This window comes from Crassostrea angulata, chromosome 4 (genome assembly GCF_025612915.1).
Source record: "Crassostrea angulata isolate pt1a10 chromosome 4, ASM2561291v2, whole genome shotgun sequence".
Taxonomy (NCBI): Eukaryota; Metazoa; Mollusca; class Bivalvia; order Ostreida; family Ostreidae; genus Magallana; species Magallana angulata.
This window is the reverse complement of record NC_069114.1, coordinates 19,883,438-19,902,456: the sequence shown is the minus strand read 5'-3', so window position 1 is coordinate 19,902,456 and position 19,019 is coordinate 19,883,438. Positions and strand designations below refer to the sequence as shown.

The 19,019-nt window shown below is 34.1% G+C and overlaps 1 protein-coding gene across 3 annotated transcripts; it reads left to right on the top strand.

Annotated features, from left to right (window-relative positions):
* The first annotated feature begins 11,238 nt into the window (after positions 1 to 11,238).
* LOC128180320 (E3 ubiquitin-protein ligase TRIM71-like) lies at positions 11,239 to 18,953 on the top strand. Of its 3 annotated transcripts, XR_008243210.1 has the most exons (3): positions 11,244 to 11,320; positions 15,630 to 17,397; positions 17,518 to 18,953. XR_008243210.1 is itself a non-coding variant. In XM_052848338.1 (2 exons), the coding sequence occupies exon 2, from the start codon at positions 12,332 to 12,334 to the stop codon at positions 14,063 to 14,065; it is 1,734 nt and encodes a 577-aa protein (XP_052704298.1). In that variant the 5' UTR covers positions 11,239 to 11,320; the 3' UTR covers positions 14,066 to 14,654. The 3 variants fall into 3 exon arrangements, 2 of the variants coding, with proteins under 2 accessions (XP_052704298.1, XP_052704299.1); XM_052848338.1 differs by lacking the exons at positions 15,630 to 17,397; positions 17,518 to 18,953 and adding an exon at positions 12,332 to 14,654 and having other exon boundaries at positions 11,239 to 11,320; XM_052848339.1 differs by having other exon boundaries at positions 15,630 to 18,952.
* The last annotated feature ends 66 nt before the right edge of the window (positions 18,954 to 19,019 follow it).

Below are 19,019 nucleotides of genomic sequence, written 5' to 3'. Positions count from 1 at the left end.
AGAACGACTATAAAAATAATTGATACGAAACCATAAAATTACTATGAGAACTGGTGGAATACTCTTTTAAAAGTTTCCGGACAGTTCGACCTTTATTTCTTGAATTCTGTTTGCTCTGTAAAATCTCTTTTTCATCACTGACCGATGATTTGTTTTATTTTTGAATATGCTTAGTCAATTCATTTCTTGAAGACTTTTGCATAACTGTATGATAGTGAAATGTTGTTTTTGCCACTCCACAACAACCCCCCACCCCCACCCCCACCCCCAAAGAAATATATTTACTAACAGTTCGTGACGTTCTTGATATTTATTCTAATAAAGAACAAATTTTATTATGTTCTTTATGATCGAAAATAAAAATAAGATAAATTGACTAAAAAGTATTTGACAAAAAAAATACAAATCACGAAAAATGCCTTGGGTTCCGGAACAAATTAATCGCTTTCTTTCAGACGCTTGCAATTTGTCCTTTTCATTGTTCTTCATCCGGAAATAACCCGGTTCCTCGTGGTGACGTTTTTGGTTACCAATCCTCATCAGAGGGTATCAATATTTAATGTGTAATTGTTAGTTTCATTGATAAATATAAACGACTCCCCTTTTTTCGGGGGACCTAATTAGAAAACGGGGGATTAACGGTCATATCCGTTCATCGTAAAATTGGGTCTAGATTGAGGGATAAATCTTCTGGAAAGGAGTAATTACAAAAAAGACTGAAGATAGAGTCGTAAGTTCTTTGCCCTCGTCTGACAGTTTTTCAGCGAACAACTTTGCTTTATCGTCTTTAGTGAGACTTTCCTTAATACTAGCAAACCACAAAATATTCTTAAAGCTGAAAATTTTATTCACTTTCACTGAATTCCAATTGATGGTTTGTTGTGTATTTATAATTTCATGGCAATATCAATAATATTGTTTCTTTAGTGGTTGGTTTTCAAAAAATTGTTCATGATTTTAAAAATGATGTCAAAACATGCATCGTTCTGTAGGTACGGAGATTATATGCATTATTCTACTTTGCCTCAAAGTTTCTGAATGGTTAGTGCTATGTGCCAGTATTTTGAAAACGAGGCTGTTAAAATTTGGTTGCACGGAAGTGTTACAGAAATGATTGTTTTGTGCTTGACTTTATATAAATGAAATATCTGTCTTATGTGTTTAGTTCCATGATTTTTGCTACCATGTTTTTTTTGTTTGTGTGTATGTTGTTGTTGTTTTTTCCATCATGTTTTTTTTGGATTTGAATATATCATTTTAAAAAAAAACTAGAAACAGCTTGATAAGTTATTACTTTTCAACTTTCATATAAAGTTAAATGTATTTTTGTCTTTAACGCAAACAAAAAATCATCATCATAAATGAAATTAAAATACGAATGACTTTGTGTAATTGACCAAGTTCTCTTTTTATGTAAACTATCTGATTGCGTGTTCCGGCTTCTAAGTTTGAAATAAAGTTTGCAAAAAAAAAAAAGATTTAAAATTTATGAATGAAATATAATTTATTTTCAGAACACCATGTTGAATCAAAATGAAATTCAATCTTAATTAAAAGAAAACAGGCAAAACCTTCAAAGTTTTTCAAGTAAAGGAAAAAATAATTTATATGCTTGTCATATATTTTATTAACATCATATCTGCGGTAAAGAAGTGGTGATGGAGTCGAAATTAATGAATATTTAAAGTGTCTATATTGGAATCAGCGTGAAATGCTGAGGGAGAGGATGGCGAACGGGAGGACGCCTGGGGTTCTCATAAATACAACCCCGAGTTAAAGCGGGGGGAAACCTGCCCCCAAATTCATCATATCATATTGGATGATAGACAAGTTATCAATTTCGTTTTGGATAAAAACAGCTGCGAGATGATTACCAGGTTTTTCTAAGCGGAGTCCAGTTTTCCGGAATAAAAATACCTTGCTGTTAATTTAAAACGGACACCGCTACTATATTGTCGTCAAGAAGTATACATGTATAGGTTTAGAGCCCCTCCTCTGAAAATAGAATTGATAAGGTTTTAGTTTGTACAGTAAACATGTAATACAAATCTAGTTATAAATAAGACCATTATGTTGCAAAATATTGCAGGAAGACAGTTTTCACATGCACAATATTTCTTGGGTTTCATATGATAAAACATAGAATCCACTTTTACTGAAACTGTATTATCTCTACTGTGTGTACGCACTTTGTTTTCACTTAATCAATTGCAAATCAACTATTCAAACAAAAGCAGAAAATCTTTGAACTTATTACTTACCTCAAACGAGGTCACTTGGTATATTTATTTCTAATATAATATTTTTAATAATTACACGTTAATGGAGTCCTCTCTTATCTACAGCGTTTGCTTTGTTTTTTCCAGAGAATTTAAGTGTCCCTTAACATTTATGAATTCCTCAACCACACAATTTACTCCCAGCCATAAAGGTCTTTTAATAAAGAGTCTACTAATGAACGCTGTATAATGTATAGACAGACCTCTTGAATATTGTATTTTTTTTATCCACTTTATAATTTTTATTGTGTAGATAAAGAGATCCCGATCAGCTCATATCTTTCATAGAATCGTAGTTGGCGCCTCCGTTTTTCCTTCCGGCTGCGAGAAACAAGATCTCGCGAGATAAGACGAGAACCGGTCAGGCCTTTGGTTCAAGATAGCCAGCCCCCTATCTCCGAAATCTATATCAAAAAAGATGAAATATTCTGCCATCATTAACGACTTAATCTTTAAAGATATTATTTCCAAGACCGAGCTAATGAAAATTGATGTGGCTTTAAAATACTACCTACTAAATCATTTTCCTCCCTACTTTATATCGCTTGAAGAGAAGTAAAATGAAATTCAGAAGGGGTCTTAGTTATCGGTTATCTAAGGGCATCTACGGCTGAGAGGGTGGCAAAAATTTAATTGTTGTCATGTGATCTCGGAGCCCCTAAATCCAAAAGCTAGGAAAAGCTACAATAAATTTAACGTCCCTCAACCTTATAACCAAAAATAAATAAAACAAAACAAAACAAAAAACAAGAGGCCCATGGGCCACATCGCTCACCTGAGGAACAATAGGTATGATAAAATCAGCTTAATGGAGTCATAATACAAACTATCTGGACAATGTACAATAATACATGTAGATCCTGTATAAATAAAATCCATTTTCCCCTGGATATTCTTATGTTTATAATCATTAGTCCCTTTTCTAACAAGATGATTTTATAGTCATATCATATGTTGAGTATTGCAGTTCTCAAAAAGATCCTTAACAATAGTTTATATATTAGATATAAACGTACATCAAACTCTGAACCTTCTCGGGAGGCCAAAGAATTGTCCTTGGGCCCAAGTCTTAACAATTATAAAGAAACATCTGGCTGATTAGTTTCTGAGAAGATTTTTAAAGATTTACCCTATATATTCCTTTGTTAAACTTTGACCCCCCCCCCCCCCCATTGTGGCCCCACCCTACCCCCGGGGGTCATGATTTTCACAACTATGAATCTAAACTACCTGAGGATGCTTTCACACAAGTTTCAGCTTTCCTGGCTGATTAGTTTCTGAGAAGAAGATTTTTAAAGATTTCTCTATATATTCCTATGTTAAACTTCGATCCCCCATTGTGGCCCCACCGTACCCCGGGGGTCATGATTTTCACAACTTTGAATCTACACTACCTGAGGATCCTTCCACACAAGTGTCAGCTTTCCTGGCCGTTTAGTTTCTGAGAAGAAGATTTTTAAAGATTTATTCTATATATATTCCTATGTAAAATTTCGATCCTTCATTGTGGCCCCACCCTACCTCCGGGGATCATGATTTTCACAAATTTGTATCTACATTACCTGATGATGCTTTCACACAAGTTTCAGCTTTCCTGGCTGATTAGTTTCTGAGGAGAAGATTTTTAAAGATTTACTCTTTATATTCATTTGTTAAACTTCGACCCCCAATTGTGGCCCCACCCTCAGGTGAGCTAAAAAGGTTAAGTTTACAATACAATAAGTTGTTATAGTTGGTTTAAGAAGAACAGACTTTGAAAATTTTCTTAATAAATATTGACAAATTTTTTACCTTTTTAAATTTTAGTTTTTAAGATCTGTGTACAAACATAGAATTGTGAGCAAATCTCTGTATCTTGCTTATAATTCGAAACTTAACACTCAAATATGGTTGGTAAATAGAAATTGTAAACAATTAAACACAAGAAACATGCACTACATGTATAACAAATAAAGAACACAATTTATTTTTCAAAATGAATCATAAACATGTATATACCTACATATTTCCGTCAGCGATATCAAACTCTATTTAAACTGAATAAACTCGAGAAAATGCCGAGCATCTCAACAAAATTTATTGCATTAATCTACATGTACCATTACGCAAAAGATAATGCCGAATTACCGATAGAATGAATTGTATTTCAGTACCCCTATATCCGATTTTGCTTAATTTGCGCAGGTAAACAGTTAACTGTTTGATTTACCGAAGTCTCTGTTTGATTTGATACGTAAAAATCACGAAATACAGACGATAGTTTCCAGGTTACAAAGCATGATGAGAACGAAACGAAAATCAGAACAAGCTAACACCAACGTCATGTGTGAAAACTGTCAACACATTGAAATATTTAGCCTCAATTTACTTCACAAAATCGGCACCAATATATTTTGTATGTTTCAAAATTTCCCTTCATACGCGAACTGTTGCACAACAAGCAAATTCATCATAGTCAGATCGACCCTTTTTCGTATAATGTCATGGCTGCTTTAAACAAAGAACCTCGTTTTAGAAGTATGGAATCATTTTACCGGATGCCGAACCCGAAGCTATTAAACTGATTGAAACACGCCTTTCCTTTATTATTATTTTCGTAATAACTCAGAATTGAAACAGAATTACCACTTAATTTTTGCAATTTATATTTTCCTTCCCATAAGGATAATCTATGCTAAACTAGGTTGAATTTGCCTCGGTAGTTCTTGAGAAGAAGATTTTTAAAAATGCACCCCCCTTTTTCTACAGTTTCAAGGTTTTCTCCGCTTTGAATACAGATCAAACTTTTATTTCTGCAATTTATATTCGCCCTCCCATAAGGATGCTTTGTGCCAAATTTGGTTGAAATTGGATAAGCGGTTTTAGAGAAGAAGTTCAAAATGTAAAAAGTTTACAGACGGACAGACGGACAGACGGACGGACGGACGGACGACGGACAAAATGTGATCAGAATAGCTCACTTGAGCTTTCAGCTCAGGTGAGCTAACAAGAATCAATCATTGAAAGTTAATTACACTTGCTTCAAAATTTGATCGATGTTTGAAGTTTGAAATTATTGTACTAAAACTTTTAGGTGAAGGTGGAGCAAAAGAAACACGGTCAAATACAAAACAAAGCCTTTTTTATTGTATATTCTAAAAGAACTTTCATCAACTGACAGCAATTTAAAACATTTTACTGTAAAACTTACTCCAACAAGTTACGATTATTATTCCGCTTTGTATCCGGAAATGGCTATTATTCAAGTTGGTGGCGGTAAAACCAGGCACAGGGAGGGAGAGGACCGTGTTCAGAACTCCATCATTTCAATGGGACATTTAGTAAATACCATAAATTAATAAATAATGAAATCGCATATGGATGTTCCTGTATGATATTAAATATATAGAAGCTATTTGTTGTAATGTAGCGAGAGAAGAAAAGAAATATATAAATGTACATACTGATTAATTTATCTATTTATTTATTTTTTTTATTAAATTCTGCAATGCTTAAACAATTATTTATCTAAATGGGATTTTATATGCAATAAATGTAAACCTTTATTAAATATTTTTTTTCAATAGTATTTGGCTTGTAAAAATGAAACACATGTTTTAAAAACTTTATAAACAAAACTCTCTTAATATCTTACTTTATTTTTTTCCCATATTCTGATAATTGACATTCAACATTTAGAATATAAATGAACGTTAAAACAATCAACAAGAACCCAAAAAGATAAAACATTTGTACTTACTTAGTCTTTTATATATCACTTTAACTATGACTACAAAATCATCGTTCACATTTACTTTTCGTCTACAAGCGTTACTGTATTGTAGAATTAGGTGTGTAAATACATATGTACTACATGTACTTTTAAAACGTCAATAGTTCCTGTTTAGTTCATTTGATTCAAATTAGTTTCTTCTGAATTTAGACCTTCTTTGCTAGAATTCTCTTTTCTAAAAAACTTACCTTAAGTACATTTGTATATAAAGAACATTTGTATGCAAAGATTGATCTACAAAATGTGATCAAAATAATATTTTTTTAAAAGATTGGTGTACTTTCAAATGACGTAGTAAATTTACAACGAATTGGCATTAAATAATCACGATGTCGCTAACAACGCTAACAAAATAGTTTGGTAGTTTCTCATAGGTTACATTTTATTTAAAAATCGCATAATCGCATAAACACTGTCTTGGGAGAGCTCTATATTTTGATCTTTCAAAAAATAAAATCAGGTCAGTTGATTTTAATCTCGCTTTAATAATTCTGACTCTATTAATATTACTTCGTTCTATAAGATGTGCCAGACATTTTGATCTGTGACATAAAATCACACCGCAATGGCTCCAGTTTTATCCAGTTTCCATCTAATTTTCTGTTGGGTATTTGAATACCAATCAAAGAAAGTAGGATCAAAACAAGAATTTCATTAATTACAGTGTGTAACATTATTTAAAAGTGTGTTGGCTTTTGCAAATTCATTATTAAAAGTTGTACCATACACGTGCATGTTCACACGTCCACATCTCTGTGTGTTATTGGAGAATAGTTTGAGCATCCGATCGAGTTAAAATTGTTTGTTTCAGAACTGTTTCGCCAGAATTTCGCCAGATCCACCCTCTCGCTGTTTTTATGATAATTCAATATTTTGTCATCATCTCAGAGGAACTCGATAGTCACTACTGACTGGGAAATTCACGGCTCTGGCGAATTTAATGTTTTATATAGTGATCTCCGCCCCCCTACACCCAAATAAATAAATAAAAATCTTCAGAAATTTACTCTAGGAAAATAAAATAATCATTTATTACGCATGCTTATGCATTTTTTTTTTTATCAAAATCGTCGAAATAAAGTAAGAAAGATAAATCATTATTATTAAATGCTTAGGTTAATAATGTTTTCTTCAATATCGTCAAAAAATATTGAGAATTATATATAATCATCAAAATGCTTGTCCACATGATGCTCTTGGATTAACATGATCAAAAGAGAATTACTCCAAATCTAATTTACGTAGAATTGCCTGGAAACTATAATTAAATGAAGAAATCCTCAAAAGACGATACCGGCAAAACTTTTGATGTAGAATTCGAAAAATATTTTTAATTACCTCTGAAGAGAAATGGTAATTGTTTTATTCATAAAAAAAATATAGATACGGAGAACAGGAATCAGAAAGCAACACACCTAGCTACCTCGGATTATCCCGATATACAGAGGGTCATTAAAATATAATTGAAATGGATATTAACAATACACAGAAACTAATTAGAAAACGTTCCAAAACCAAGTGAAGCACTGGCTGGTGTGTAAAAACGCCACAGTAATTAAGCCAGATAAGAAAAATAGATTATATAAATATCTATCTCAGCACGTGCGCTGGGAGACCATGCTTCCGTTGTCAGAAGTGATTTGGGGACATAAAAGCGTGGTGTTGCCCATACGGCACGGCATAGCCCCGCAATAAACGCTTCGGTTTACGGGCCTCTATTACGCTCGCATTTTACGAACGCCACCGTAGCGAACACATCTTAGGCATGTCTTATAATTATTCAATTTGCTGTTCACGTTGCGATCTCCGTCTTTCCTGTGTTTTAAGATGATGTAAAACCGCGGGAAACTGCGCCGTCGCGAGGTGCTGTGATTCGCTTTACCCGCTATTTTTGCCTTCTCTTCCCAGCAGACGAGAGAAAAGAGCACGTGCTTGACAGGCAGAGGGGAGGATATCACAGGCTTTCAAACATCCATAGAATGTCACGCGCATTCTATACGACTGATTGCCTAATGATCCATTGTTTTCTTTTCGGCAAAAGTTCTGACTGAAGTAAAATGTCATAAGCATGAAAAGATGCGAATAGTTGACAAATGTGCTATAGATTTCGAAAGAACCAAATGAACCAAAACTTCATGAATTTAAAAAAAAGTAGTAAAAACCAAAATTATGATAATTATTGTTTTATAATATCACAATCTTTTTAAAAAGAAAGCTTAAGTTATTATAACGAAATATTCAGCAAAATTGTGTACTGGATATTTGCAAGGTTTTCATAGGATATGTTTTCAATTGCAGAAAAAAATTCCAAGTAAGTAATTATTTCCTTTAAATTAATTAAATTCTCCTATCCTTGCTATGAGTGTAATTAACCAACATGGCAGAAACCCCAACTCCCCAGGAAATGAGAATATTGGGCCTGTTTTGTGAAAGTAAACATATTATAACAACTAGGCAAAAATACATAATGAAAAAATTGTGAGACGGACAAAAACGAATTTCAAACTGTGAGGTTGACCAAAGACAATATGCCAGATCACGCGACCTCATTTCCATCAGCCTACGATACGGTTAAAATTCGTTAATTCCCGTCGCGCGCCATTTTGAAAAAAAGCTGATGATGAAATAAAGGATGTCCCGGTTTTGACATGCGCAGCAGGACCTCAGAGGGTGGTTTCCGTTATTGCTTTTTCTAGTTATTATTTTGATTAACTGATATATTATTAGTTTCCAGATGCACGGAAATTCATCCTTTCTATTCAATATAAATAGTTTATAGAATAAAATATTAGATACAGCTTTTGTATGTTCTATAGATATGAAAGTATTCTGAAGCCCTATAACATTGTTTCTTTACATGTATTTTCGTAGTAAACGCTACATATACAAATGTATGTTCGTATATTACCAGATTTGTTTACAAAGATATACATGTATATGTGAATATATTAATATATTCCACTCTGTTTCTATACTTTTTTATAAAACGTAAATCTTAGCTAGCACCGTTTCATATACCGAATGACTGTTGTCGTACAAAATAGTTACATTTGCTTATTTTCATCTAGATCTAAATGGCTTTTCCTTGCAAAGACACTCACAATAACGTGGTTTCTGTAATTAGGTTACGACGTTATTTTCACACGGAAACATAAGAGACAATGGCAAAAATCCTTGAATAAAACAAACTGGGGGAAATTTGTGCATAACTTGCTCAAGTAACGTGAGTTAATTTCTGAAGCGCATAGTTTGTTTAATGTAAAACAAAAAAACAACAACAGAAAAAAATGAGTTTGCTCGGCTCAGAATCAAAAATAACTGCAGATGGCGGTGTGATTATGTTGTCTGAGCTTGGTCTCGCGGAGGGTAGCTTTGTCCCACTGTCAGGCCGTCCCCCCTTGACAAGAAGGGGAGGTAATTCCGGGAGGGTGGATCGCGCAGTCAATGCCCTTTGTTGTCAGTGAATTAAAATCGGCGCGCGTTGTCAATCGACAAGAAATGGATTAAAACTAAATCGCTGCTCTATCAGTCGCTGGCAAATATCCGGTAGTATGCCTCCAAAAAGCCATCAAGGAGGCCCATTAATTATCCCGTTTCTCGTATTTCTGATCCATAAAAGAGAGCGACTAAAACGACAATGGAATACGGTAAAGCCAAGTTAAATCTAATGAGGAATTTCTGCACAGCCATGATGAATCTTCATTATAAATCACCTTTATTGTTAGTCTTTCTTTGGACCGAGTTCCAATTTACAGAGAATAACAGCCACATTTTCTCAATAAAAATGCAATTTAGTACTGAGAATAAAACGAAAATGAAACTGGATATACGTTCCAGAAAAGACAAATCGTTTTTAGCCGGGGACATCAAAAGGCAGACGAGTCGATCAGAAAGAGTGTTGTCAAATGTGCAGGAAGACTCTCAGTCGGGTACCAGTTTAGGGTTACCAGTTCACAACGGGACGCTATTCTTATATGCATAGGTTCAACTATATACGGCCATTCCGTCTAAAATTGATACTAAAATAAGTTATTTTTAACGTCCTTTCAAACTTAATTTATTTTCAGGATTTCTTTCTGATTGCCTGTCTTTTCTTCTTTCTTTTTCTATATTTTTTTTTTGGAGGGGGGGTTGTTGTTGTTGTTGTTGTTTTGTTTGGTTTTTTTTCGCAAAAATTTTAATTTTTTGCATAGAAATTATTTATTCAGCGTATACTTCTGTTACAGATTTGTTTACCTTTATTAACCTTTTGTGTTTATAACGCAGCGAGTTCAAGAATGAATAAAGAAGGATAACTCGGAATTGTTAAAGACTTGTGCCTCAGTTGTTTTTCCTCCTGTTTTGGCATTTGGTTTGTAAGTTGTCATGTTGTAAATTTTGTATTTACCGCCACCCGGTAAATTCAAAATTTTTACAACATGACAGTATGAATAGAAATTAAGTTTCATTGAAGTAGATAATAAGATTAATGAAGGTTCATTTAAACTCTTACAATGTACGTTTATATACCACTGACGCATAATAACATTAAATGTTTATGCTGCATTAAACATACGCTATAATATAGGGAAAACTGTATCGTTACTGTCAGATCGAAATATTTATACTAAATGTGTAAACTAATAGATATAATATTAATTCAGTAAACAATTATAAAATGAGATACATTTGTGAAACAAGCTTAGGGTGCATATTTTTATATATGGTTTGTATTTTTGTTAAGAAATACATGTATCAACGTAAGTAATTAAGTTATAAAATCAATTTCTATTTTAATCAGCAATTTTTGCCTTGCATTAACAAAGTTATCAAAACTTAACAAGTACATTGTAATTCAGAAATTAACTATTGAAATATTCTGAGGCTACTCAGAGATATACACTGTATATGTTACAATATGTTAAAAAAAAACAAAGTTAAGGAGTGGAAAGACAGACGCCGGAAAAAAGATGATCAGAAAAGCCACTTTAGCTTTCATCTCAGATGAGTTAAGTAATGTTCGACTACCTGTACATCTAACCTAAAATATATAGAGATTATTTATAAAACTGCAAGACCCTCCTCTTTTTTCTGTTTTTTCACTGAAACCAAAGGGGTAAGATAAAATTAAGTTTTCTACATTACTATTTTAACACTACTATAGTATTCAAAATGGTGAGGTTTAAATCTATTTATATCTATAACCAGCTCTCGTTCAATTCTCTGTTGACATTCCATTTGCCCACCTGAAATATCACCTCGTGCAGCACTGTCAATCAAAAGCTATAGAGTAAGTATATATATATTATCAACAAATTAAATCTGTTTTTAGAAATTTAATAACACTTGTAGGATTTGAAAACCTGCAATGGAAATATCTTACTTAAAGATACCGGTGTTATGAAATAATGATATTGATTTACAACCGTCACAATGTTTGGGTTCTTCGTTCGAGGATTTTACCGGGACGTGCGCCATAATAAAGTTCATTTTCTATAAATAGTAAACGTCTATTGTATTTCAGTAATAACTACATGTACAATATGATTGTTCCTTCATTGCATGAGATTTCTAGAAAACAAACACAAGTACTAAATACGGTAACCAAGGGCCATTGATGTGCAGTGGAGTGTGATAATTCATGCGCGGATCTAAAGGGGAGGGGTTCCGGACACCCCTGTTACTTTAATTTTGTGTCGTTATCGAAAGCTTTTGCGAAATTTTGACTTTATAGATCTAATTTAATAGTCTAAATAAAACCACTCCCATAATAGAGGTCATCTCCACATGACCTCTACATTTGAATACAGTGTAAATACACCCAAATCAGTCACACACATGCTTTTTTATGAGAAGTGTAACTCTTCAATACTTGAAGTTACAAAGGAAACAAGCATGAATTAGCTTTCCTATCTCCTTTTGAAAAGTTTCAATAGGTTTTCTTCTAAAGCAGTGAAATCCCTTCCTTGATTGGTCAGAGGTTGAAGTCGTGTAAAGAAGATCTATTATAAATACCTGTAAGTGTATGGGGGGAAATGGGGGTAATTAGACTAACTTTTAAATATAATCATAGCAAACAACATTTAACCATTAATGATAATGATTTAGAATCATGTCATTTAATGTTTTTCTCTACAATACACTTGAATAGAAAATTAAGGTACACATGGTTTCTGTTTTTAAGATAATTAATATATGAAAATATTTTTTTTAAATAGAGATTGTGATAAATTTAGCTCTAGGATGCAAAAAGGATAAATAAGTCATCCAAATGTAACCCGTAAAAATCAATTACTTCTAGATGCCATTTTCTGAGTCCCAAATACCCTTCACATCACAACACTATTTGGAGTGTGGCATCGAAGACTGTGAGAGGAACTGCCAGTTTTACTGCAATGACTGTCACCAACCAATGTGTGACCAATGCAGGGATGAACATCAGAGGAGTCCAAAAACCAAGAACCATGAAGTGGTGCTTTTCATGCAACGCAAACTACGACTTCCTGTGGAGAAATGCAGGGATCATCCCACAAGGGAAATTGACATTTTCTGTGACATATGTAATGTTCCTCTGTGCTCCAAATGTTCCACAATGTCAGATCACAAGGGGCATTCCTTCACCGACTTGGAGACCATCTATACAGAAAAATCTGAAGCATGTAGAGAAGAAATCCCTAAAATTCAAGAGCACTTCATGCCAACTGCAAAAGAGTTGCAAAAGGATATAGAAACAGAGGCAACAGAAATCAAGACGATCATGGATGCCATAAGGTCATCCATGAGGGATGAAGCCAAGTCTCTCAAATCATTGGTGGACGAAGTGACATCAGACAATATAGAACAAGTTAATAAAATGGAAAAATCATTAAGTGAGATTCTTCAAAATCAAGACAAAACATTCCAAGATTACATCTCTTATCTTGAGGACCTTACCAAAACGTTATATGGATATCTTAACTCTACCCAACTTCAAAACAATCCCATCCTCTCCTCACTTTCTAAACGCCTTATAATCCGACCCATACCAGAGACAACCAAACCAGTTTATCCTGAATTTAAACCTGGTCAATTCAGCAAAGAGGATGTTGTGAAACTTCTTGGTAAAATAACTGTCCCCAACACTAAACCAGAGAACAGAATAAAAAAACCCATTGAGAGTGTTTCTACACTGTTGAAACCTACAGATACACAGATGAAACAAGACGGAAAGAAATCTGGCGTGAACCAAACACTGTTTTTGTCTTCCTCTGTCACCAAGGTCAAGGAGTACATAGTACCAGGAGTTAATGGTGTATATCATATTTTACAAGGTCAGTCAGGCAGACTCTGGGTCAGTGATAATAATGGAAGCCTTGTTCAAACAGATCTACAGAGAAATGAGCTACATAAAATGCAAACCAGTGCTAGATACGAAGATTTTTTCGCAATCACACAGGACGGAGATCTGATCTATACAGACCAAGCCAACAAAGCCATCAATGGGATAACGTTTGGCAATACAATCACTGAAATCATTAAAACAGGAGACTGGGTACCACTCACCCTACACTCCTCCCACATCAATGGGGACATACTGGTGGGGATGCAAAATGGAAAGGGAGGGAAAGTCGCCAGGTACAGCCAAACATGGCAAGAAATACAAAACATACAAAGGGACAACAACGGACAGGATCTGTATTGTTGTCCAGAATACATCACAGAAAACATCAATAGTGATATCTGCACATCAGATTTACGCAAAAACGCTTTGGTGGTAGTGAATAAATCAGGACAACACAGGTTCTCTTACACAGGTCAGGGGTCAAAGTTTTATCCCAAGGGTGTGTGCACAGATCTCCTGGGTCACATCATAGTATGTGATTATCACAATGACACAGTTGATCTTCTGAATCAGGACGGCCAGTTCTTGTGTCTACTACTCACAAGAGAACAAGAGGTGCTGTCTCCTTATTCTGTGTTTGTGGACGAAGAGAACAATCTCCATGTGGGGGAACATTACACCAACAAATTGACAGTGTACAAGTATCTTCAGTGATGATACAATGTTACATGTGGGGGAACAGAACATCACACCAACAAAGTGACAATGTACAAGTATCTACAGTTATAATAAATTAGTTACATGTTAGAAATACATCAATATGATAAAAGAATTATCCAAATAATTTGAGTGGGATATCTTTTTCACCATACTCTTTACAGGAACTAATCCCTCGAACAAGCCTTTTAGGAAAAAATTCTGTCCTACTCCTTTTTTTCATATCTATAAAAAGAGTTCAATTCCAAATAAAAGACGATAAAACAATAACAACGGTTTTTCACTTAATTCCAGTACATATTCTAACGAAAGGAATGGCGTAAAATTCATCTGGTGACGCTCTTTAGTATTTTAAGTTACACATGTTCGGTACTTGCTTGGACAAACCGGCATTTACCACATCGACACCTACTATTTACTCACAATTAACGAGGACTAGTATTAGTCTTTCGATCTCAAATATCGGGATTGTTTTTCCGTCGTTACATACAAATGTTCAATAAACTTTAAGTAGATAATTTATGCACTTTAAAATACGTGTTAATTATGATAAATATGCATAAACAAAACACAGGTGATAAGATGATAATTTCATGTATATGTCATGTTGTAAATTTTAACATGTTGTAAATTTTGTATTAACTGCCACCCGGTAAATTCAAAATTTACAACATGACAAATACTAGGTGATGTGTGCCTCATGCTGACAGTAATTCCAATTACTTTTTCAAAATTGGATTGGAATTTGGTTTTGGATCATTTAATCAATGAAATGCGTTATTTTTGGTGATTCATGTGGGATATGGAGGTGGCAACATAGCAAAATAAATACATAACCCGCGTAAAGTTGTACGCGCCTCGACGTCGGAGGCGAATCTTGATAGTTACGCATAACACGGCACACTTATAATTATGGTAAATTTGCTTTGTAACATTATGTATATCATTTTTCATTTAAAATACGGCTTAAATTACAACGAAAATTACTTTAATGACTATTATTTTACACAAAGTAAACAAAACCATCGTATAAAAGCAGACATAAAATTTGATATCAAATTGGAATAAGAAGCTTTAAGTTTCGCTTTATCTTGCCCTGTTCGTAGTACATAGATATCCTGTGCTTAAACAATGATTAAGGAAAAAAACCTGTAAATGTTTTTTTTTTTTGGTTAAAATAGTAATGATAAAGTTATATTGATGTTCAGTTACCAGTCTACATTGAACGATAAAAAATATAAAAACACTATAATAAAAAAAAGCACGAATTATAAAAAAAATACTGTACTCCATAAGCAATTTGTTTTATCGGTTTAGCCAAAGTTGTTCCAAAGTGAACAAGGTTGACTTTGTTTAATTGGTATATAAAATGTTTATTTCAAAATAACATGTTGAATATTTAAGATTTATAATGGTTTGCTTTAAACAAAAATACATTTGACAGAAATCTAATTAAAAGTTGCCAAAAGTAACTAGATTATTTTGAGGTTATGATGAATTGACCTGTATGATAATAAAACGAGCTAAACGATTCATCCTTATAAACTTAACTTACTTGTAGATGCCTTTTACTGAGTCCCAAATACCCTTCACAGCACAGCACTATTTGGAGTGTGGCATTGAAGACTGTGAGAGGAACTGCCAGTTATACTGCAATGACTGTCACCAACCAATGTGTGACCAATGCAGGGATGAACATCAGAGAAGTCCAAAAACCAAGAACCATGAGGTAGTGCTTTTCATGCAACACAAACGACGACTTCCTGAGGAGAAATGCAGGGATCATCCAACAAAGGATATTAACATTTTCTGTGACAAATGCAGTGTGCCTCTGTGCTCCAAATGTTCCACAATGTCAGCTCACAAGGGACATTACTTTACCGACTTGGAGACAATTTATACAGAAAAATCTGCAGCATGTAGAGAGGAAATCCCTAAAATTCAAGAGCACTTCATGCCAACTGCAAAGGAGTTGCAAAAGGATATTGAAATAGAGGCAACAGAAATTAAGAAGATCATGGATGCCATAAGATCATCCATGAGGGATGAAGCCAAGTCTCTCAAATCATTGGTGGACGAAGTGACATCATACAATATAGAACAAGTTAATGAAATGGAAAAATCATTAAGGGAGATTCTTCAAAATCAAGACAAAACCTACCAAGATTACATCTCTTATCTTGAGGACCTTACCAAAAAGTTACATGGATACCTTAACTCTACCCAACTTCTAAATAATCCCATCCTCTCTTCAATTTCTGAACACCTTAAAACCCCACCCATACCAGAGACAACCAAACCAGTCCTTCCAGAATTTACTCCTGCTCAATTCAGCAAGAAGGATGTTGTGAAACTTCTTGGTAAAATAACTGTCCCCAACACTAAACCAGAGAACAGAAAAATAAAATCCACGCTAACTGCTTTAACGCATTCAAAACCCATATTGAAACAAAAGAAGCCAGACTCTCTGTCTTCGTCTGTCACCAAGGTCCGGGGGTACACAGTTCCAGGTGTTGAAGGTGTACATCATGTTTCAGTAGGTAAATCGGACAGACTCTGGGTTAGTGATGATAAAGGTAACCTTATCCAGTTAGATCTACAGGGTAATCAGCTACAGAAGATACAAACTAATGGTGGATCTGCAGGCTACCACACAGTCACACAGGACGAGGATCTGATCTATACAGACCAAATCAAAAACATTATTAATAGGATAACTCCAGGCAAAACAATCACTGAATTCATCGAAACAAAAAAGTGGATGCCACTTTGCGTACACTCCTCCCACATCAATGGGGACATACTGGTGGGCACGGTGTATGGTAATGAGGGTAAAGTCGTCAGGTACAGCAAGACCTGGAAAGAACTACAGAACATACAGGGGGACAACGAGAGACAGGGACTGTATAGGATGCCAAAATACATCACAGAAAACATTAACGGTGATATCTGTATATCAGATTTACTCAAAGAAGCTTTGGTGGTAGTGAATAAATCAGGACAACACAGGTTCACGTACACAGGCCAGGGATCAACGTTTTATCCCAAGGGAGTGTGTACTGATCTCCTGGGCCACATCATTGTGTGTGATTATAACAGTAACAACGTTGATCTCCTGAATCAGGACGGTCAGTTTTTGTGTCTACTACTTACAAAACATCAAGGGGTGTGGTCCCCATATAGTGTGTGTGTGGATGACGAGAACAATCTTCTTGTTGGGGATTATCACACCAACAAAGTGACGGTGTACAAGTATCTTCAGTGATGATACAATGTTACATGTTGGGGATCATCACACCAACAAATTGACAATGAACTTCTATTTACATGTATGTATTAGAATGCTCTAGACTAAATGACTTTAAATACATACAAAATCTTAAGATCTCATGCATGGTATTCTTACACTTACTTAAACAATAAAATGCTTTCTTTGGTGATTCTTGCAGGATGTGAAGGTGGTCACATTGCAGAAAAAATGCATAACCCGCTTTAACTGGAATGATCGCTACCATCACAATCCGCATGAATCGTCAAAGAAAACATTTTTTGTTCATAATTAAATTCAATTGTTAAAAGTAAGTAAAATTCATTAAATTACTCTTATGTACATCAGTATGTTAGCTGAAAAAGAAACCAGCCAACTCGTCTCCTATTGGAATTTGAGTCTGACAGCATCATGATTACTTTATAATATTTCGTGCAGTATGTGATTTTTGTTCGATCACTTTATATTATGTTTTGACTGATCAATAAACGGGGCGTGTAGATTTCAGTCTAGATGTTTCGGTAGCGCTATGAATTAACACTAGTTTTCCGTAAGAAATAGAGGGAGTTACACTCGGTAGATGTAAATACATGTGTGTCATAATGGGCTTCCAGTGTTATTTTTTTATAATGCAGAAAAAAAACTAAAATAGATCTATATGTGGTAGAGATAACTGCTACTTGATATGTTGGTGTAGTAGCAGAAACATATTATTTCTATTGTCACATCATTTACCTATTTATTATAAATTATTAAAAGGTCAAGATCTAGTAAATGATTCCAGAGTGTGACATTTTGGTGCTAGGACCATTATGACGTCATAATTGATTTGATGAATCTTTTCCTTATTTTAGGAATATATGTGAAAAATAAAACAATATTTTGACATTCTATATTTAATCACTGGAAAAGTAATCCCAGTACTCATATTCAATTTAACATGATTTTAAAAAGGAGGTCAAGAGCTTGTTTAATGCCGTTTTTGGAGAGACTGATTTGATTTGAACATATTTTATTATGCAAATATACATTTACATAAATGGATTAGGCAGAAGAACTTACGACTTACGACTAAATCAATGAATGCTAATTAATCCCTAACTAATTAATGTTTTATTCTAATGGCTGTAGAATATAATTATGGAAAATAAAATAGTTGTAAATAAATGGTTTTTGTTAATTTTTTTTTAATTAAAGACCATTCTATGAGACTGAAAATATTTACGACTTTGTCGTAAATTCTTTTGTAAAACACAGTCCAGGCAATGCCTATGTAGGCCTTCTCCATAAGTTTTTGGAGAGACTGTAAGCATTCTAGATATATTTCATTAGTCAAAAATGGACAAAACTCTGAGGTTTGTTATTTTTATCCTTCATATTTCATAGAAAATGGTTGTCTAAAACATGATTTTTCATTATGTTTACCGAATATTTAAGCCCCGGTACACCCTATGAAACAAAGATATTGTAATGAAGCATCATTAAAAGAATTTTTATCTTGAATTTCATAAACATATAGGCACCTTTCATTTACTAGATCTTGATCTTAATAAAAATGAATAATTCCTTTCACCAAGATTGAATGAAATTGGCCCAGTGGTTTTGGCGAAAAAGTCGAGAACGTAAAAAGTTAACAGAGGGAATGACGACAGCCGAAAATAGATCAGAAATGCTTAATACGCT

Coding starts and splice junctions, on each gene's coding strand:
- LOC128180320 (XM_052848338.1), top strand. CDS start 12,332: ATGCCATTTTCTGAGTCCCAAATACCCTTCACATCACAACACTATTTG.